This window comes from Ruditapes philippinarum, unplaced genomic scaffold (assembly GCF_026571515.1).
Source record: "Ruditapes philippinarum isolate M1 unplaced genomic scaffold, ASM2657151v2 ctg5539_1_1_1_1, whole genome shotgun sequence".
In the NCBI taxonomy this organism is placed as follows: domain Eukaryota; kingdom Metazoa; phylum Mollusca; class Bivalvia; order Venerida; family Veneridae; genus Ruditapes; species Ruditapes philippinarum.
The window spans coordinates 145366-169035 of NW_026864389.1; the positions used below are offsets into that span (position 1 = coordinate 145366).

At 35.8% G+C, this 23670-nt stretch overlaps 2 protein-coding genes across 2 annotated transcripts in view; one reads left to right on the top strand and one right to left on the bottom strand.

Annotated features, from left to right (window-relative positions):
* Positions 1-5922, bottom strand: part of LOC132725438 (signal peptidase complex subunit 1-like) — an 18970-nt gene extending 13048 nt beyond the window's left edge. Inside the window, exon 1 of the mRNA XM_060710575.1 lies at positions 5766-5922. Coding sequence (XP_060566558.1) covers positions 5766-5819 — 54 coding nt within the window. The 5' untranslated portion in view covers positions 5820-5922. The remainder of the gene's footprint in view (positions 1-5765) is intronic.
* Positions 5858-23670, top strand: part of LOC132725437 (cleavage stimulation factor subunit 1-like) — a 22891-nt gene continuing 5078 nt past the window's right edge. Inside the window, exons 1-9 of the mRNA XM_060710574.1 lie at positions 5858-6017; positions 8894-9021; positions 11995-12072; positions 12946-13038; positions 14234-14274; positions 14980-15102; positions 16210-16332; positions 18260-18335; positions 19232-19311. Coding sequence (XP_060566557.1) covers positions 5974-6017; positions 8894-9021; positions 11995-12072; positions 12946-13038; positions 14234-14274; positions 14980-15102; positions 16210-16332; positions 18260-18335; positions 19232-19311 — 786 coding nt within the window. The 5' untranslated portion in view covers positions 5858-5973. The remainder of the gene's footprint in view (positions 6018-8893; positions 9022-11994; positions 12073-12945; positions 13039-14233; positions 14275-14979; positions 15103-16209; positions 16333-18259; positions 18336-19231; positions 19312-23670) is intronic.

Genomic DNA, 23670 nt, shown 5'->3' on the forward strand with positions numbered 1-23670 from the left:
AAATGTTTTTTTGAAAACTAAAAATCTTTTACTTAGTAAAGGGCAAGAACTTTACAAATACTGAATAAATCCACAAGCAAACCCCAAGGTGCATAAGTACACATGCTGACCAACATTCTTGTAAACTTTCAGGCCTACAAGTGAAATACTTTTTGAGCTATGCATGAACAAGTTGAAAATTGCAAATTTATACTACTGTAAGTCAAGGGCAATAAGTCTAACAAAACTGAAGAAAATCCACATGCAATGTCCCAGGTTCATAGCTTCACAGTAATGTGAATCATTATTCCTGTAATTTAGTGATGTCTGTAAAGTTGGTTGATTCTAACTCAAGCACTCAAGGAACAAATAACAACATAATGAAACAGTTTTTACTAAGTCACAAGCCAAACCCCAGGAGCACAACTAAATATGCTTAGCAACCTTCCTGTAACGTTAAATGACTTTATGTCAAATCCTTTTTGAGGTACATGCGACACAAGTTGAAAATAGCAAAAAATTTCTAAGTCAAGGGCATAACTCTACAAATACTAAATAAATCCAGACCAAAATACCCAGGTGCACAACTACACATGATGATCAATATTCCTGTAAAGTTTAATGATTCTATGTCAAATCCTTTTTGAGTTACATGCACCACAAGTTGAAAATTGCAAAATTTTACTAAGTCAAGGGCAATAACTCTAAAATTACTAAAAATATCCAGACAAAAATACCCAGGTGCACAACTACACATGCTGATCAACATTCCTGTAAAGTTTCATGACTCTAGATCAAATCCTTTTTGGGTAACATGCGACACAAGTTGAAAATTGCAAAATATTACTAAGTCAAGGGCAATAACTCTAAAAATACTAAAAGTATCCAGACGAAAATACCCAGGTGCACAACTACACATGCTGATCAACATTCCTGTAAAGTTTCATGACTCTAGGTCAAATACTTTTTGAGTTACGTGCGACACAGAAGAGAACGGAAGGACGGACAAGGGTAAATCTTTATGCCCGTCACTTAAGTGGGGGCACAAAAACTCAATTCAAGTGATTTGAAAATTCCTCCATGCGCAAAACAAGATTGCATTTGAGAAAAATGCTATGCCACCGCATGGTTAAAATTTCATAGCTGTACATCAAAGGACAAGAAAGTAGGTCACATCATCAAAATCTAGGTCACCTGATATCAAAGTTCAATTTTACAACTAAAACTGTGCACATGGTCAAAATGTCATTGCTGTACATCAAAGGACAAGAAAGTAGGTCACTGTCCCCTTGGGCAAGGCATAATTTTGACCCAAGGGTTTAATTCAAAACAATTTTGATGCAGGTCCACCAAACAACATTTCAAGTCAAATATCTAAGCTATAGCTTTCTCCCATTCAGAAAACATTTGTTTTTTTTCTGTTTTTACTATGTGTACATAATGAGAATCACTGCCCCCGGGCAGGGCCAATTTTGACACCAGGGAAAATTTTGAACAACTTTGGTAGAGGACCTATAAATGATATCAAAGCTCTATGCCGTGTACCTTCAGACAAAAATACTTTTTATTTTTTCACTATATGTACATAATGAAAATCAATGACCCCCGGGGCGGAACCAATTTTCACCCAGGGCTATAATTTGAACAATCTTGCAAGAGTTCACTACACAATGTTTCATGCAAAATATCTTAACTCTAGCCTTTGTAAATTTAGAGAAGATGATTTTTTAAGTTTTTACTATATATATATAAGGAAAACCTATGGCCACCGGGGGCGGGGCTAATTTTGACACAAGAGGCAAAATTTGAATAACTTTTGTAGAGTACCTTTAGATGATATTATTTAACAAATATTAAAGCTCTAAGCCTTGTACCTTCAGACAATAAGATTTATTTATTTTTTACACTATGTATATATTGAAATCAATGACCCCAAGGGCGGGGGCAATTTTGACCCTAGGACTATAATTTGAACAATCTTGCTAGAGGTTTACTACACAATGTTTCATGCAAAATATCTAACCTCTAGCATTTGTCAATTGCTAGAAGAATTTTTTTTTAAGTTTTTACTATAAGTTTTTACTATATACATATAAGGAAAACCAATGACCCCCGGGGCGGGCCGATTTTGACCCCAGGGCTATAATTTGAACAATCTTGGAAGAGGTCTACCAGACGATGCCTTATGCAAAATATCTAAGCTCTAGGCATTTTGGGTTTTTACAAGAAGGTATTTTAAGTTTTTACTATATGTACATAGTGAAAATCAATGACCCCCGGGGCGGGGCCAATTTTGACCCCAGGGCTTTAATTTGAACAATCTTGTTAGAGGTCTACCAGACAATGCCTTATGCAAAATATCTAAGCTCTAGGCCTTTTGGGTCTTTACAAGAAGATTTTTTAAAAATTTTTAATTCCTTTTGGTTGCCATGGCAACCAGATTTCTGCATGGAATTAAATTCTTTGAACAACTTTGGAAGCCCTTCACCCAAGGAACAATCCTGCCAAGTTTGGTTGAAATTGGACTCGTGGTTTTTCACAAGAAGATTTTTTAAGTTCACTATATAACCTATATAACACACACACAAACACACACACAAACACACGCACACACACACAGGTGAATCGCTATATGCCACCGCATCGCAGATGCTGCGGTGGCATAAAAAAGTTATGGCATGGACAAGTTTGGATGCATTCAAGCACACACAAACTAACACTGTACAGCCATTTTGACAACTACGCTGAACTTAGCATAATACTTCAAAGCATAAGTAAGATACAGTGTGGACAATCAAATTTTAATATTTTTCATTTGACCTCTTGTGACCTTGTCAAGACAACTCGACTCAACATATGATATATAGCATACCAGTAAAGATATTTCTTTATATTTTAAACTTTTAATCAGAAAAGCTGCTGCTTAATTCATTCTTTCACAGTATATATGCTATTCATTTTTTTATATTTGTTTGTTTTTTGTTGTCTTTTTTTTCTTTTTTTTTTTTTGGGGGGGGGGGGTACATATACATTATAACAAGGCATTTTTTCCATGTTAAATATTATCAATTTAGAATTGAGAATATACACAAAATGACCTCCTAAACAGTAATTTTTGTAACATAAAGATGATTCATGTAGTCCAATGACACTAGAAAAAAATTATTTGACTCATGAAAATTTTGGCCAAAGAGTCTTTGACTCGTGAAATTCTGACCCTACTGAGAGCCCTGCATCACCCCATCATGGTGAACATTTGTATCAAATTATTTTGCAATCCTTGAATAATGAGCAAGATATAGACCAGACAAATCCAGACGTATAGAAGGAGGGGTGCACACATGGACCCACATACACTGAAAATACGCCAAAAGTGGCGACTAAGTTTAACCAACCGTACTAATAAAATCCTTAGATTTTATGCCATTTTGTTCATATTTTGTTGTACTCAAAATGATTACAATACATATCCAAATATGGAGTAACTATTTTCCCCTGGGGTAGTACCGCTTTCTATCAGATCTATGGGAAAAATAGTTTGTCATAAACAACTAAAATACAAACAATTGTCATATCTTGTCATAAAAAAAACTAAGGTAATATTTAGAATCAATTTAAAACTTTTCCGCCCTTTTCTAACTTCAGTTACTGGTCATTGAATTTTCTAACCATTTTTACCTAAAAACCAGGTTAACCTGTTCAAACGTATAAACATATGTGAGACCCCAGTTTGTGAGTCTATCATGCAGTGGTCCAGTTTCTGTTTCCACACATTTAATGTTCTTTTTACTAGGAAAGCAGTAATTCATAACAAAATTATCTGCCAACAGATGATTAGACACACATTGCATTATATCATCAACAAAAAATCAAATGTCAGACATATTTTCAAATAAAGTTCTAAAGAGAAACAGGCATAGCCAAATATGTGTCATCCGAAATGTGGTAGGTTTAGTGAACGTTATGTGTTGCTTTTACAAAATGAATGTGGAAAAGAATAATTGCAGCGTGGAAATCTATCTATCTATCTCCCATATAGTCAAACCCCTGCTGGGGACCTAGACTTGACGCGCGTCAACTGACAAGAATGTTAGTAAAAGAACTGAAATAAAAGAATATAAAAGTAATGGAAATGAGTAAATTGTTAAAAACAGGTTAAAAATAGAGAAGGTATTTTAGGGAGACGTATGTTCAATCCGGCTAACAGCCAGACTGAACTCGGGGCCAGACAAGTTCATGATATCAGGTGGTAAAGCATTCCAGTGGACTATTGTTCTTGGGAAAAATGAATATTTATAGTAGTCAGTTTTAGTTTGGACTTGTTGGAATGCATGGGGATGGGATGTTCTTGATGATCTTGTAAGAGGGACGATATTATTTGGGAAAGGGATAGCCACCTGGTCATGCAAGATGTTGTGAAACATGACCAGGCGTTGGTCAATACGCCGAAGGTCAAGGCGCCTCCATTGAAGGGAAGTCAACATGTCAGTGACACTCGACAAACGGCCAAAGTCATGTTTGACCCACCTAGCAGCCCTTCTCTGGACAGACTCTATCTGGTCAATGAGAGTTCCTGTGTAGGGGGACCAGACCGTGGAGCTTATACTCGAGCTGGGCCTAACAAGTGTCTTGTATGCAGTTGACTTTAACCTTTCTGAGTGAACCTTGATATTTCGGCGTAGAAAACCAAGTGTTTTGATTTGCCTTTGTTGTGATGTTGTTTATGTGTTTGTTCCATGTTAGATCATTTGATATTGTAATACCAAGGTATTTTGCAGATGAGACTGTTTCTAATGTGGTGTTATGTAGAAGGTATTGTGTTGGAATGACTGTTTTTCGTTTTGTGATTTGGATAACTGTGCATTTTGATGGATTAAATTGCATGTCCCATTTTGTCTCCCATTGTTCAAGTTGGTGTAAGTCGTGTTGCAGTAAGCTAGAATGAGAAGCGACAGTCAGAGATAGATAGATGGCCGTGTCATCAGCAAATAGGCGGACTTTAGAGGATTGGACATATTCAGGAAGGTCATTGATGTATATAAGAAATAAGAGAGGTCCGAGGACCGAGCCCTGGGGAACACCGGAGGAGACTGGTATGGAGCTGGATGTGGAGCCATTTACCACCACGGACTGTGACCTGTTATCAAGAAAACCTTTGATCCATTTAAGAGTTTGACCCCTTATACCGTAGAAATGCAGCTTATACAGGAGTTTTTCATGGTTGACCATATCAAAGGCCTTAGAGAAGTCAAGAAGGATTAAGTCTACTTGGCTTCTCTGATTTACTGACTGTAGGATATCATCTATAAGCATTAATAGTTGGGATTGACATGACCTTTTTTTCTCGGAAACCATGCTGCAATTCATAGAACAAGTTTGATCTAGTAAAGTGCTTTGTTATGCTGGAGGAGACAATGTGTTCCAGGGTTTTACACAAGATACAGGTAAGAGAGATAGGGCGATAGTTTGCTGGGTCTGACTTGCTACCTTTTTTAAAGACAGGGGCCACATTCGCCATTTTCCAGATGTCTGGTAGAGTGCTGGACTGCAGTGATTTTTGGAAAAGTTTGGACACTATAGGGGCTAGTTCTTTACTGGTATTTTTCAGCACTATGGGTCTAATTTGGTCAGGTCCTGCAGCCTTATGGGGGTTAAGGTTTTTTAAGAGCTTCTCAACACCTTTTACAGAGATATCAATATCACACATGGGGTTATGGGGGCTAAATGATGTGTGGGGAACCTCTCTACCTGTATCTGCCTGGAAAGAGTAAGAATAGAATACAAACCATATGTACTGGTAGTTTCTTAATGCTTTCTGGGAGGTATTTTTGGAGATCCATCTTGTTGATGTACACGTCTAATTAAAACAGGAAGTCAATGTCAAGAGACGCTTGTTGACAGTAAAGCGGCGTACATATAAAATCTTCTTACCGGCAAAATAATATATTTTTTGCGGAAAATTGAATTAAACCGCTGCAAAGATTAAAATATCGTATGGAAGTGAAACAGAGAGATCTGCTGTACAGGCTTATGATAAGGTGCAGTATCTGCAATGTTTAACAAATAAGACGGGCATGTGCGTGGATAAAGGGTCAACTCGGCCTTATACCAACTCGGCCCACGTCAACTCGGCCCTCTTACTGTCGTAATATATTTAAAATCTCTTAGGAAATAGAGTGTTTAGTCACAGATCTGTAAATATTGTCACGGTTCAGAACTGTTCACTTTATAGGGGAGAAGATGTGTAGCAGCTCAGAGTTTAATTCACATTGCTCTGTAACTCAGTGAAATTCAAGGACGAATTTCAATATGGGGAAGTATGTCACTGTTCAGAACTGTTCACTATATAGGGGAGAAGATGTGTAAGCGGCCGGATAGCTCAGTCGGTAGAGCCGCGGTACGGTATTCGAAGGTCCCGGGTTCGAGTCCCGGTCAGGCTGCACATATTTCTCACTCTGACAATATGAAAAAGGCAAAGCCTCAAGGCGTGCTCGATTTACTTTTACCTTGAAATAGTATAAAATAATTGTTCATTTTTATTTTACATTTTCCGTTTTAAAATTGTCATTGGGAATTTTATAGACTGCTTCCCTTTATTCTGGTTCCCTGTCCAATTATGGTTCCCATATAAGTGTGCGGGACACTAGTCTACACTTACATTTTCAATCAGAACACCTCGGTTTTTATCGTTATCTTGTAATTCAAAAGTGCGATGTGTCAATTCAGTACTTTGGACGAAAGTTTTCAAAACCATCACTATCTAGCAGGTACTCGCGTTATGGTAAAGCTGGCTTTGTGAGCAGGCCCTTTAGACCAGCTCTTCGAGCTCGCTATAAAAGTCTCTGGTTTAGTTAATAAACTTTTAAGGAATAAACTTCTATTAAACTATCTTTTTAACTTTCTGGTGATTTTTGACGTGTAAACACAGCTATGTCACAGCTAGTCATCACAGCGAGGGGTTTCACATTAAGGGAAGATGGATGAATGAAGGGATGAAGTAATTCAGAGATACCATCACTAAAGCAAATATCTAGACATTGAAAAAGTTGACAGCTAATTGTTTGAAATGATTCACAGATAGTTAACCCCTCAGACAGTTCACCGTACTAGACCATTTTTTGCAAACACTTCAATCTTCAAACAGTTAATCCATCTGATGTTAAGAAATCTGACCGAGACACTCCCCCCCCCCATTTTTTTATTATTTTTTGTTCAACAAAAAATAATCATGTTATTGACTAAAGTAATGGATAAATTGTTGAATTGTTGTTTTTGCCCTAAAAAAGCCCCTTGTTTAAATTTGCCAGCTAGACAATAAAGGTTGGAATGACTAGTAGTCAAGAATTGACATGTCAATAATCTATAAAAAAAACACTCAATCAGAAAATGTCTCACCAAAGTCACGGTTTACTCAAAATAGTTATCTTAGATTCAAAATATATTTATCTTGTATAAATTTTAAATGAAAGTGAAAGTGATTAAGCCAATTGTATGATAATTTTAATAATTTTTTTAATAATCAGGTTAATTCATTTGATGAAAAATTAGGGCTATTTCCTTAATTTCCATAAATTGTGCTACTTTTTTTAATTTATTGTTTTATGACATTATGGATGACCTTAGTATTAAATGCAACCCTGTTAGTTAAAAGAACTTGATGTTATAATAGAAACATAACTTATTCTTATGTGATTCGTTCATTCATTTAATTATTTATTCATTTATACATTTATTATTCACAAATAACATTTATAATACAATAAACTAATCAATTATGAGATAACTGTTGAATCATCAACCAATCAACATGTTGAATAAACAAGGTGACATGCAGTAAACACAATAATAGATGAAAGTGCTTTGTATTACAATGGGTAATACAATCAATAAATCTTATTTAGCTTTATTTGTTATCTGGAAAAAAATAATAAAAAGTTACTAAAATAATTAAAGTAAACATATAAAAGCTTTATTTGTTGTTGAATTATTTACTTAACCCTTAACCACATATATACGCGAAACAACGCACTTTCGACCCCCCCCCCCTTTTTGGGGCCTCAAATAGTGAAAAAATGTCCTATTTGGGCCCTAAACATAAGTTTTCGTTTGAGAAATGTTGCTAAAAAAATTGAGCACTTTTTCGGCGCCGCCCCCATCCAAAAGATACATCCCAGGGGGTTGCCAGAAGGGGGATGTGCCCCCTTTCTGTTAGGGGGGTTTGAAGGGGGGGCGGAGTCCCCCCTCATCGCCAAGAAAATTTTGGACTTGTGAGAAGGCTAAAAAATGACCCCAGGTCGACCATAATGTAACGTTTAACCAAAGCTCGAAAAGCCTTTTGACTCTATCTCAATTCCCTTGAGAAGTTGCAGCACTTTTTTAAATAAATTTTGATGGAAAAATCGAGGCAAAATAGTGATTTTTGGCAATTTTGAGATGTCCCCTCGTTGCCATGGTAACAGGAAATTTAAGACTGAGCATGTCGTTACAAAGGCAATGGTCCAGTCAACATTTGTGCCAAGTTTGATTAGTATTGAAGCATTTTTCATAGTTTCATAGCAGTTTGAACTTGTAACAGGAGGCTTTTCAGTGAAAACGGCCATTTTTCACAATATGCTCATGGGGGAAAGGGTTAATAAGAAAAATTGGATAAGTGGTTTCTGTGTCTTACTGATTTTTGGGGGTGAAGTGTTCTGAGAGTGAAGTGTCTTGATAGGTGAAGTGTCTAGTTCCCTTTGACATTATCTTTGTTCAGAAGGATAGTCAGACCATTCTCTCCCTTACCAGTTCCTCCCTTGAACATGTTAAAATCAGCATTATTCAAACACTTGTGTAAACCTGATTTACCGGTATATATCTGACAGAAATCCATTAACAAGTGAGTAAAATCTAAATTGAATTTTTCTTAATGTTTCAGCCAGTTGTTCTATGATGGACACCAGCAGTTAGCAGTCAACCTTGCTTCCATGGTAAAGGCTCACCCAGCATGCCCACCATCAGATAGACTGCTCAAAGTTTTAAAACTTGGACTCAAAGCAGAAGAAGGTAATTAGTCTAACTTATGAGCTTGGTGAATGCTGGTGGTATATTGACTTGTTAATCACCAGCCTGACCCGCAACATTGCTTTGAATTGCTTTGCCTGACCTGCAACATTGACTTGCCTTATATCACCACCCTGACCTGTAACATTGACTTGTTAATCACCAGCCTGACCTGCAACATTGACTTGCCTTATATCACCACCCTGACCTGCAACATTGACTTGTTAATCACCAGCCTGACCTGCAACATTGCTTTGCCTTATATCACCACCCTGACCTGTAACATTGACTTGTTAATCACCAGCCTGACCTGCAACATTGCTTTGCCTTATATCACCACCTTGACCTGCAACATTGACTTGTTAATCACCAGCCTGACCTGCAACATTGACTTGCCTCATATCACCACCCTGACCTGCAACATTGACTTGTTAATCACCAGCCTGACCTGCAACATTGACTTGCCTTATATCACCACCCTGACCTGCAACATTGACTTGTTAATCACCAGCCTGACCTGCAACATTGACTTGCCATATATCACCACCCTGACCTGTAACATTGACTTGTTAATCACCAGCCTGACCTGCAACATTGACTTGCCTTATATCACCACCTTGACCTGCAACATTGACTTGTTAATCACCAGCCTGACCTGCAACATTGACTTGCCTATATCACCAGTCTGACCTGCAACATTGACTTGCCTATATCACCAGCCTGACCTGCAACATTAACTTGCTTTATATCACCAGTCTGACCTGCAACATTGATTTGCCTATATCACCAGTCTGACCTGCAACATTGCTTTGCCTATATCACCAGCCTGACCTGCAACATTGCTTTGCCTTATATCACCAGTCTGACCTGCAACATTGACTTGCTTAAATCACCAGCCTGACCTGCAACATTGACTTGCTTATATCACCTACCTGACCTGCAACATTGCTTTGCCTTATATCACCAGTCTGACCTGCAACATTGACTTGCCTATATCACCAGTCAGATTACTGTCTGACCTGCAACATTGTTTTTCCTGTATCCCCAGTCTGACCTGCAACATTGCTTTTTCTGTATTACCAGTTTGACCTGCAACATTGCTTTGCCTATATCACCTGCCTGACCTGCAACATAGACTTGCCTATATCACCTGCCTGACCTGAAACATTGCTTTTTCTATATCACCTACCTGACCTGCAACATTACTTTTTCTATATCACCTACCTGACCTGCAACATTGACATGCCTATATCACCTAACTGACCTTCAACATTGCTTTTTCTATATCACCTACCTGACCTACAACATTGACATGCCTATATCACCTACCTGACCTGCAACATTGCTTTGCCTATATCACCTACCTGACCTGCAACATTGCTTTGCCTATATCTCCTGCCTGACCTGCAACATGTACTTGCTTATATCACTAGCCTAACATGATACGGCAAATTGAAGACAGTGTGATTGAAAAATTCTGAACTATCATATTAACACTGATGTACCTGAGGTCATCCTACACTAGTAAATGTATGAAGATCCTCATTTGACTCTAGAAGTTTAGGTGCAAGTTAAACTCTAACCAAGAATGAAACAAATAGCCCAGTAGGAAAATATTTCTCACTAGGACAAAAGCCCCCTTGCTAAATTTAGCAGGAATGACAATAGCCTATTTCCATTAGAAAGAGCCTGCATGATTTATGTTCACTCATGAACAATTTTGCAGAGACTTAGAAATATCCCTTACTAACTTTTTAGTCCCCTACCGGTTTACCGGAGGGGACTTTAGGTTTACCCTCCGTCAGTCCGTCCGTCTGTCCGTCCGTCAGTCCGTCCGTCCACAAAACTGGATCCCGCGATAACGCAAAAAGTACTGATAATATTTTAATGAAACTTGATATATGGATTGATGGCAGTATGGAGATTATGCACGTCTTTTTCTTTTCTTCCTTTGTTGAAAATTCTGGTTGCTATGGCAACAAATAGACTGAAAATATGGCAAATTTTACACATAACCTGGTTCCCGCGATAACGCAAAAAGTACTGAAAATATTTTTATGAAATTTGTAATATGGATAGATGGCAGTATGGAGATTATGCACGTATTTTTCTTTTCTTCCTATGTTGAAAATTCTGGTTGCTATGGCAACAAATAGACTGAAAATATGGCAAATTTTACACATAACCTGGATCCAGTGATAACACAAAAAGTACTGAAAATATGTTTATGAAACTTGACATATGGGTAGATGGCAGTATGGAAATTATGCACATCCTTTTCTTATCTTCCTATGTTGAAAATTCTGGTTGCTATGGCAAACAAATAGACTGAATTTCAAGATTTTCTGGTTCTAGTTTTTAAGTTTTTTCACTATAAGTTCTTTATTTCTTAAGGTATTTTCTTCAAACTTTAAATATAAGTTGCTTGTCATCAACCACATCATATGTGACAAGGTTTACAACTCTAGCACAGAATTTTTTCAGAATTACCTCCCTTGAACTTTAAATTTTCATGAAAAAAACATTGTTTTTTTTTTTAATAACTTCTTTTTCTGAATGTATCTACTTCAAACTTCATATAAATGTTTCTTATTATCACTCAACATTAAATTTTGTGAGTGTTCAATACTCTAGCAAGACTATTTCCAGAATTATGCCCCTTTTGAACTTAGACTTTTTTTTGAGAAATTGGTAATTTTTACTCCAACTTCTACAATCATGATAGGATTTTAAAAATGTTATATTTTGATAACAGGGATGTTTAAAAAATAACTTTAGAGTGTCCTTCAGTCCGTCTGTCTGTACATAAAAACTGTTTCCTGTGATCACTTTTAAAGGACTTTTTCAACAAATTTACTTAAAATAGGAACCTAAGTGAATGGCCCTTCAGAATGTTGCTTGGGCTCTTACCGGTAGGGGACTTATGGATTGCTTGCAATACTATGATAATTGCTTGTTTCATACTTGTTGTTACAGAGGTGACTGGGGAAAAGACATTCAAGAGTGAGTACATCACTCCTGGTGCAGGAATTGATTTGGAGTTTGAGACAGATGGTAAGTGATTTAAGTGTAAAATTATATTGTCTTCTCTTATAGAGCAATGATGGTATCAGATCGAAGTCTTCAGATCTAACTTACATATGGCCAATTGATTTCTTTTTTGACAGAAATTCATTTATAGTCCTTGTGTGGCTGCTCTCAATAAAATGAGTGAAAGGTGTTCATGTGTTCTGAATAAGACAGTTTACAGATCTGAACTTATAAATAATAAGTGAGGCTTTATTGAAGAGACTAAACAGATTGAAATATCAATAATGATAAATGAAATTATTGAAGGAATGTGGTACATATTTAAAATGTGGTATATATTTAATTTGTAGTTATGGGGTATATAATAAATAAGAAGGTAGATGGTATTTACTTATTATGAACTTGATGTATATTTAATTTGAAGGTATGTTGAATATATTTAATATAAAAATATTTGGTATATATTTGATATGAAGATATGTGGTATATATTTGATATAAAGGTATGTGGTATATATTTGATACAAAGGTATGTGGTATATATTTGGTATGAAGGTATGTGGTATATATTTGATATAAAGGTATGTGGTATATATTTGATATGAAGATATGTGGTATATAAGTGATATGAATGTATGTGTTATATATTTGATATGAAGGTATGTGGTAAAATAATATATTTGATATGAAGCTATGTGGTATATATTTGATATGAAGTTAGGTGGTATATATTTGATATAAAGGTAGGTGGTATATATTTGATATGAAGGTTATGTGGTATATATTTGATATGAAGATTTTTGTGGTATATATTTGATATGAAGGTATGTGGTATATATTTAATATGAAGATATGTGATATATATATTTGATATGAAGGTATGTGGTATATATTTCAGTTCAGACAATATCACCAGAAGCAGCCTTGTATGAGACATGTTATGTTACAGCACACAAGAGTGCCTGCAGAGTAGGAGTCTTCCATCCCAGTGGTAATTTCTTATTGATATGTTGTACATCTATTTGTATATACTGTGAGGGACATCCATGGAGGAGTGATTTAGGCTATTGTCTTCAAACAGCTGGCCCTTCACCAATTTTGGTTCAGATCAGTCCAGCTAGCTAACCAAAGGTTGCTGGTTTTATTGAGTGCACAGAGAAGCTTATTGGGGTCATCCTCAACCATAAAGACAGCATGTATGACATGGATTATAAGAATCTAACACCGGCTGCCAGTACAGACCAGAATATCTAACTCACTGGTATCTGTTTACAGAGGTAACAAGGCTCTGTCTAGAGCTTGATATTCCAGTCTGTGACGATGGCTGCTGTTTGCTTAATTTTCTATTATATTAACATACTGTATTTAAATCATATTTCAAAAAGAAAAAAAACGAAAACTAATCTTTTCATTTAGTACTCTTTTCAAAAAGTAGCGCATGTATTTTCAACTTCATTCATAAAGGCTAAAATGATGTCATCTTATAATTAAGAATGCAATTCATTCAAAAAAGGCACATGGGAATGACTTCATTTAAAGCATGCCTGTTAGACAGGTTTTTCTAGCAGCAATGTAAATAGTAGATAATCCTGTCTGGTATGCAAGAAATACATGTATTATATCAGACCATTAACAATCTGTATAACATACATATGCCTTACTGAATGACATTTTTATGGCCCCCTTTGAAGAAGAGGGCGAATATTGTTTTCTGATGTTGGTCGGTCTGTCTGTTGGTCTGTCCGTCAGTAGACCACATGGTTTCGGCTGATTTTCTTAAAAACTATTTGTCACAAAGTCCTTCATATTTCACATACTGATTGGTCATAACTAGTAGATGACCCCTATTGATTTTGGGGTCACAATGTCAAAGGTCAAGATCACAGGGGCATTAAATATCAGAATGGTTTCTGCTAATTATACTAATGATAGCTTTCATTCAGTTTCAGATCATACATGTATATTGGTCATTTTTTTTTATTTTTCCATAACTGAACACTTCCATGTACACATATATGGCAGGTTTCTGTAACAAATTTACCAATAATGAGTCAAGGGCGAGAAAGGGGGACATATTTCTTGTTTAAATAATTGATTTTGTTACGGTTGGATATATAGATAAGATATGATGAGGTAGGTATAATAAAGGGTCATTGTTAGAGAATGATTATATTTTATATTTCTAGGTCAGTTAATTGCTACAGGCTCTGAAGACACATCAATAAAGGTAAAACATTGACCTTCTTTTCCTGTAATGTTAGGTGTTAAATTTCATTTCAAATGAAAATAATACTTTTGGTCATGCATAAAATAAAAAAATATCAACTCATCGATTTACATTTAAAAATACTTGAAATTACTTCTGCTAATACTTAAGAATGAATCACTGATTCTTTACACTGATTCTTTCATGTGTGAAAGCTATCCAGTTATCTTATGTAGCGTCAGTGGTATTATTCCGGTGCCCGTTGGTGCTTGAAATAAGGCACAGGGGTACCCGAGGTCTTCCTCCTAGTAAAGCTGGAAAGTTGCCATATGACCTATATTGTGTTGGTGCGACGTAAAGCCCAATGAAAAAAAAAATCTTATAATGAAGGAGTCAAAGCAGTTCAATTTTTCAACTATTCATAGAATACAGAGAGCTAGTCATGCATTTTTTGACATCGTCATCACACTTTGGTGAAGTCTTTGCATGCAAGTTGGTATCTCTGAAACTACTGAAGTGAATGAGTTTAACTTCAACACACTTATTTGAGTGCATAAGAGGAGACCATTGTCCAAGGCCAATAACTGTAACTTGAATTTTGACAGAATCATGACCCTTTTTTGTACTTAAAAAGTTCTACATTATCCAGGCTCTTGTTTTACTATCAAGCACTGAGAAAAGTCGAGAGTGTTGTCTTACTCACAGCCCTGTTTCATTTTTTGTCAGATTCTAGATGTGGAAAGAATGTTGGCCAAGAGTGCAACGCCCCCTGAAGTGATTGCACTGGAGACGCCCCAACAAGCCATGGAAAATCACCCAGTCATCAGAACATTATACGACCACAATGGGGTATGTAAATAACATGTTAAATTATAAACTTGCATTGATGAGGACCACAATGGGGTATGTAAATAACATGTTAAATTATAAACTTGCATTGATGAGGACCACAACGGGGTATGTAGATAACATGTTAAATTATAAACTTGCACAGATAGGGGTCACAATGGAGTATGTAGATAACATGTTAAATTATAAACTTGCACAGATAGGGGTCACAATGGGGTATGTAGATAACATGTTAAATTATAAACTTGCACAGATAGGGGTCACAATGGGGTATGTAGATAACATGTTAAATTATAAACTTGCACAGATAGGGGTCACAATGGGGTATGTAGATAACATGTTAAATTACAAACTTGCATTGATGAGGACCACAACGGGGTATGTAGATAACATGTTAAATTATAAACTTGCATTGATGAGGACCACAATGGGGTATGTAGATAACATGTTAAATTATAAAACTTGCATTGATGAGGACCACAATGGGGTATGTAGATAACATGTTAAATTATAAACTTGCATTGATGAGGACCACAACGGGTATGTAGATAACATGTTAAAATTATAAACTTGCATTGATGAGGACCACAATGGGGTATGTAGATAACATGTTAAATTATAAACTTGCACAGATAGGGGTCACAATGGGGTATGTAGATAACATGTTAAATTATAAACTTGCACAGATAGGGGTCACAATGGGGTATGTAGATAACATGTTAAATTATAAACTTGCACAGATAGGGGTCACAATGGGGTATGTAGATAACATGTTAAATTACAAACTTGCATTGATGAGGACCACAATGGGGTATGTAGAAAACATTTTTAATTATATGCTTACACAAGGCCTGTGTCTGACCAAATTGTAACTAAAATATCTGTTTGCATTAATCTTTTCAATCATTTTTGACATTTGAACAGAATTATCATGCCCTGATATCAAAAAGGGTTTACTTATACAAATCCTTTGCAAGAAAGCTATCAAGTTCTCAAATTAAAAAAAAAGTTCAAAATCTGACATTTTGAGTTTGTACTCAGACGTTTTATCTCTTTATTTTTTGCTAAATATGTATCATAAAGCACAACTGTACTTCTATATTTCAGGAAATTACTTGTCTTGACTTTCATCCACACCATCAAATTCTGGCGTCCGGCAGCAAAGATTTTAGTGTCAGATTCTTTGAATATTCAAAACCATCAGTGAAAAAGGCATATAAAAGTATACAGGTTAGAGATTTACTTTATTCCTCACAATCACAAAATCTGTTTCCAGTATGAATAGTGAAGATTATGATTGGTGAAGATAAATTCAGGATATCATATTGATGGATCAGTGCGAAATGGATGTAACTCCTTCATTACCAGTGTGCAATTTGAGTTACAGCTGTTTAGCACCAAACCCTTAAAGGGACTCCACTGAGGTTTTTTGACATGACTGAAAATATTTTTTTGAGATTATTACTCCATCTGATGTAGGTCTATACCAACAATTTATCTGCAAAATTTCAGATCATTAGCTCGGTTGGTTTTTTTCCAGAATAATTGTTTTAATTGTCAAAAATGACCTTAAATTGAAAAGCGTTTAAACGCTTTTCACTCAAATCGGACTCATAATAACACAAACATACAATTTTCAGTGTATTTCTAGGTACATGTATATTTCTTAGTTATCTTTTGTATATATTTCTGCTTTAGGTATGTGAAAAATTAAAATTTCATGGTTTTAGGCTTATCAACCTCATTGGAGTTCCTTTAATATGCTGTAATTGGATACCTTTTGATATCAAGCCATTTAAATGAGCTGTTTATTGATAATTAGATATCATATTATATCAACTATTAACCCTTTCCCCCATGAGCATATTGTGAAAAATGGCCGTTTTCACTGAAAAGCCTTCTGTTACAAGTTCAAACTGCTATGAAACTATGAAAAATGCTTCAATACTAATCAAACTTTGCACAAATGTTGACTGGACCATTGCCTTTGTAACGACATGCTCAGTCTTAAATTTTCTGTTACCATGGCAACGAGGGGACATCTCAAAATTGCCAAAAATCACTATTTTGCCTCAATTTTTTCCATCAAAATTTATTTCAAAGTGCTGCAACTTCTCAAGGGATTGAGATAGAGTCAAAGGCTTTTCAGCGTTGGTTTCACTTTACATTATGATCGACCTGGGGTCATTTTTAGCCTCTCACAAGTCCAAAATTTTCTTGGCGATGAGGGGGACTCCACCCCCCCTTCAAAACCCCCAAACAGAAGGGGGCACATCCCCCTTCTGGCAAACCCTGATGTATCTTTTGGATGGGGGGCGGCACCAAAAAGTGCTCAATTTTTTTAGCAACATTTCTCGAACAAAAACATGTGTTTGGGGCCCAAATAGGACATTTTTTCACTATTTGAGGCCTAAAAAAAAAGGGGGGGGTCAAAATTGCGTTGTTTCGCGTATATATGAGGTAAAGGGTTAATACAAGCCTTCAGCAATCTGTAAGCTTTATAAATATATCAAGTTTAAGAATGTATCATTTTATATAAAGGCTATGATATTTGTAATTATCAAGTTTTAAAATGTGTCAATCATTTTGTGTCAAAGCTAAGATATTTGTTTTAGAATGCACAATTTTGTATTTGGATATTTTGTAAAAAGGGGTTTCAAGTAGCAATTGAGTTGTTTTGTATTAAGACTATTATTTCCAGTCAAATACTGTGGTGGTATGAGTTGGGTTTTTTATCCTTGTACCCTACATACATGTAGATCCAGTAAGTCAGAGGACATAGTCATTCACTGGGGAAAAACTCTGGTCAGGTTTTACACCATTTGGCTTTCCAGCTTCAAAATGATCATTTTGAATGAGTTAAATATTTTTTGATGTGACGTTTATGAATGTGGACCTATGAAATTAAATGCCTAAGTGTGACATCCTAAATTGGTATTGCCATTGTGATTTCAACATTAATTTCATGTATTAAGATATACGGTAAGTTGTGGTAAATAAGATTATGGTTCTGTATGCATAATTATCTTCTTGAAAAATGAATGAGGATGATTTGACAAAGTTATAATTAAATATACATCAATGAAGTAGAAAGTATCATCAATATGAAATTAAGGAAAGTGTTGTTTTTACTGATATCATTTTATATTTATTTAAGGAAGCAGCAGAAGTAAGGACGTTATCATTTCATCCTGGAGGGGATTTTATCCTGGTTGGTACCAATCATCCTACATGTAAGTTAATTAACATTTTGTCTTCTCCCAACAACTTTTACTGTATTTGTTTTATTTTGGTTAGGTTTTAATCCACACCATTACTTTAAAGGTCATGTGACCACTTTCCAGCTTTACAGCTTTTATGGAAGACCTCCATGTAGCCCTGTGGTACATTATTCCAGGTGTGTTTTGGGCACTTGAGTAGAACCACCACTGTTCCGTAAGCTTACTGGATAGCTTTCTTCATTTGAAAGAATCCAAAGTCTCTAACAAGATTTGAACCTGCAGCTCTGTTATATAAGTGGTTTAAAGTCATCACCCTGAACCACTCGGCCAATGATGCCCTATCACAATAAATGAATTTAAATAGACTAGCTCCTTTCTTAGATTATGACTACATTTGTATTTCTAGTAACACTTACAGTATGTCAACTTTTCGATTTGTGCTAATATATGTAGCTCCCTGTAAGAGATACGTTCATTGTGATCAAGTAAAATTAATGCATTTACAACAATAAACAAGAGGCCATCAAGTTGTGGATAATACAAAAGCTTAATCCAAACTGTTTTACTTCTTAGTGTTGTCAAGATCATTGTAAGATTTGAGTCTACTTGAAGTAAGCACAATTGCTTGTAAACAATTAATTGTTTTATAGAAATACATTCTTGCATTTAAATTTTAAACTGCATATCTGACATAATGTCATCTGTTGTATTCTTTAAGTTCTTTTTTTGCCTGGTATGAAGTAACAAAATGATGTAGAATTATATAACGCTTGTTGTTGTTTTTTTACTAGAAAAAAGTCGACATTTTCAATGATTTTTCTAGAAATTGTAAGTTTTGATGTAAAGGGTAAATAGCAACTTACCAGAGTTATTGATCATTAGTGATGTGTATTTCTGTTATGTTTCAGTACGGCTTTACGATGTGAACACATTTCAATGTTTTGTTGGAAGAAATCCCAATGACCAGCATACAGCTGCTGTTACATCTGTAAGTGACCGTCGGTATAGCAGTAAAGTCGACCCTGTGTATAGCAAATACAGTCCACTCTCAGTATACAATTACAGTCGACTCTCAGTATACAAGTACAGTTGACTCATGGTATACAAGTACAGTCAACCCTTGGTGTACCAGTACAGTCGACTCTCAGTATACAAGTACAGTTGACCCTCAGTGTACCAGTACAGTCGACCCTCAGTATACAAGTACAGTCGACTCATGGTTTACAAGTACAGTAGAACCTCAGTATACAAGTACAGTCGACCTTCAGTATAATAGTACAGTCTACCCTCAGTATACAAGTACAGTTGACCCTCAGTATACAAGTGCAGTCAACCCTCAGTATACAAGTACATTTGACCCTCAGTATACAAGTACAGTCTACTCTCAGTATACAAGTACAGTCTACTCTCAGTATACAAGTACAGTTGACCCTCAGTATACAAGTACAGTCTACTCTCAGTATACAAGTACAGTCTACTCTCAGTATACAAGTACAGTCGACCCCCAGTATACCAGCATAGACGACTCTCAGTATACAAGTACAGTCGACCCTCAGTTTACAAGTACAGTTGACCCCCAGTATAACAGTACAGTCAACTCTCTGTATACAATTACTGTTGACCTCAGTATACAAGTGTAGTCGACCCTCAGTATAGCAGTACAGTCGACTCTCAATATACCAGTACAGACGACTCTCAGTATACAAGTACAGTTGACCCTCAGTATAGCAGTACAGTCGACTCTCAGTATAGCAGTACAGTCAACTCTCAGTATACCAGTACAGTCGCCTCTCAGTATACAAGTACAGTTGACCCTCATTTTACAAGTACAGTCGACCCCCTGTATACCAGTACAGACGACTCTCAGTATACAAGTACAGTTGACCCTCAGTATACAAGTACAGTCGACCCCTTGTATACCAGTACAGTCGCCTCTCAGTATACAAGTACTGTTGACCCTCAGTATACAAGTACAGTCGACCCCCTGTATACCAGTACAGTCGACTCTCAGTATACAAGTACTGTTGACCCTCAGTATACAAGTATAGTCGACCCTCAGTATACAAGTACAGTCGACCCTCAGTATACAAGTACAGTTGATTCATGGTATATAATTACAGCCAACCCTTGGTATACCAGTACATTTGACCCTCAGTATACAAGTACAGTCGACCCTCAGTATACAAGTACAGTTGACCCCCTGTATACCAGTACAGACGACTCTCAGTATACAAGTACAGTTGACCCTCAGTATACAAGTACAGTCGACTCTCAGTATACAAGTACAGTCGACCCCCTGTATACCAGTACAGACGACTCTCAGTATACAAGTACAGTTGACCCTCAGTATACAAGTACAGTCGACTCTCAGTATACAAGTACAGTTGACCCCCTGTATACCAGTACAGACGACTCTCAGTATACAAGTACTGTTGATCCTCAGTATACAAGTTCAGTTGACCATCAGTATAACAGTACAGACGACTCTCAGTATAAAAGTACTGTTGACCCTCAGTATACAAGTACAGTCGACTCTCAGTATACAAGTACAGTTGACCCCCTGTATACCAGTACAGACGACTCTCAGTATACAAGTACTGTTGACCCTCAGTATACAAGTTCAGTTGACCATCAGTATACAAGTACAGTCGACTCTCAGTATACAAGTACAGTTGATTCATGGTATATAATTACAGCCAACCCTTGGTATACCAGTACATTTGACCCTCAGTATACAAGTACAGTCGACCCTCAGTATACAAGTACAGTCGACCCTCAGTATAATAGTTTGGTGGACTCTCAGTATACAAGTACAGTCGACCCTCAGTATACAAGTACAGTTGATTCATGGTATATAATTACAGCCAACCCTTGGTATACCAGTACATTTGACCCTCAGTATACAAGTACAGTCGACCCTCGGTATACAAGTACAGTCGACCCTCAGTATAATAGTTTGGTGGACTCTCAGTATACAAGTACTGTTGAATTGAGATATCTCGAATCTCAAGGCATTTCACTTCGAGAATCGAGATTAACAAAATTTGACTTATAAGAAGCTGCTGCCGTGATGTCGCCATTTGAACATGTTTATACCTGATTGATCATCTAATGTTGTAGAGCTAGTTTTAAATAATAACAGGCACACTGCAATTTAAAGGCACATTATGCCTCAGAAATCCATAATTTTAATTCTTTAGAAATGTCAAACATTTGTTTAGAAATGTTTAGATAATGGATCCAGTGCATACCAACAACAAGTTTAACAACTGAAGAAAATAGTGCTAAACATGCAGTAATGTTTCATCAAGGTAGCAAAATGTAAACAAAGTAGTATTTTGACTTCCATACAAAATACTATTTCCCATTGATTGCCAATAGGGCAAAAGAATCAAAAGATAGTTTATGTATATGGCAAAACAAAGTATTTTAAGAAATTGTAACAAGATATCAAAAATAAAAAAAAAATAAGAAATAAAAATGATAGCATTTCTGAGGCATAATGGGCATTTAATAAATAATAAATCACTGATCAATACATTATAAGGATATTATCAGCATAAACATGTTCATATGAAGCACTCATGGTGATTATGAATTTTAAAACACATTTGAACATGCCAGAAATAATATCAATCACACCTGGAAAAGGGTTAATGTTACCATAGAATGAAAATGAAAGTAGCAAGTCTTGTGAACTTGAATAAACATAAATGTATGCATATGTTATATGGAGGCATAAATCAGACAAATAACATTTACATTGATAAAATGTGCACTATTGTCTAAATTAAATCCTAATTTAGATGACTAATCATTGAAATTAATTAGGTTTTATACTAAATAGAGCAATTTCAACATCTTGTTAATTACCCAGGATTACCAGCATTTATAAAACAATCATATGTGAACTAGACTCATCCAGTATAACAATTTCTCACTTAAATGTAGCCAACCATTGAAAATTCCTCTTGACACATCTTCAGTATGAGTAAGTCAAAATTTGATCTAAACAGAGTTAAAATATATTGAGCAAAGCAGGAACTTTGACAGGACTTTAAAAATTCTTCAATTTATGCTAAATTTTTAAGAAAAGCAAGATTGAGTTACTGACAGTGAACTACACTTAATTCAAATATTGTAAAGTATACTATTTACCTTCCTTGGCTTATTGATCTTCTAGCAGGTATTTGCTGCTATACCCGGGAATAACGTGCCCAAGCTGTACTCTGATCATGACCATGTTTACTAATATGACACCAGTATTTTGTTATTACAGTGGAGCCTTGCTAATCGGAACCCTTCTAGTCTGGAATCCTTTCTTATCCGAATGAAGTGTCCGGTCCCGATTTTATTCGTTCTATTTTCAATAGTAAAAAAACTTTCGGATCCGGAACCTGTCTACTCCGAATTCTGGACGATTTTTTCAAGTTTTATTCTTATTTTACTTTAAAATTAACCTTTCGGATCCGAACAGATTTTGCCAATTATTACACCTACATTCAAAATAACAATCGCACATCTTGCAGGGGTAAACGTACACCAAACTGATGTGTTATTTCGCCTGATTATAATGGGTGAAACGTATGATCTGCGAAGGTGTGAAAATTACACTTAGCTTGCCTTGATATCTACTATAATTGCTTAATTGATTGTTTTTCGTCACCTTCAATAAATATTTTGATAAAATACAATAGAAATATCTTTTTATCTTTTGTAATGAATTTAATGACAGTGATGAAATAACGGGAATTAACGGAAACTGTCAGTGAATTAGGATAATCGCTGAATAGGATAAGAGTAAGCAACAATTGACAATGCTGATACAAATATTTAATCATGTCTCAACCTCCTGTTTAACATCATAGGTTAACTTACCCTTGAGGACATAACATTTTTGCTTATTTATTTATTTTCATTTATTTATTTTTGTATTCACTGCATTAAAATGAACAATATGATGTTGCAAAAATAAAACATTTATATTGCAATTTCAAATGCATTCCTGTTTTCTTTCCTCAAACTTTTCTGCCAATAACATGAACAAACATGTAAAAAAGCAGTCTTATCCGGAAACCTTTCTAATTCAAACTTTTCTTCTGGTCCGAACAAGTTTGAATTAGACAGGTTCCACTGTACCAGGCAACAGACTTGATAGTGATTAATATGAGTATCAGGTCATGTAAAGTGCTGAACCGTCTTTGTTGTCTTAAAATAAATCCAGTGTAAACAACTCTACCAGCACAAAATATAGAAATAAAACTGATGTTTGCCTAATGTGACAGTGATTACTATAAAGCCCCATAAAAACACAACCATGGTTTAATTAAATAACACAAAAACCTCA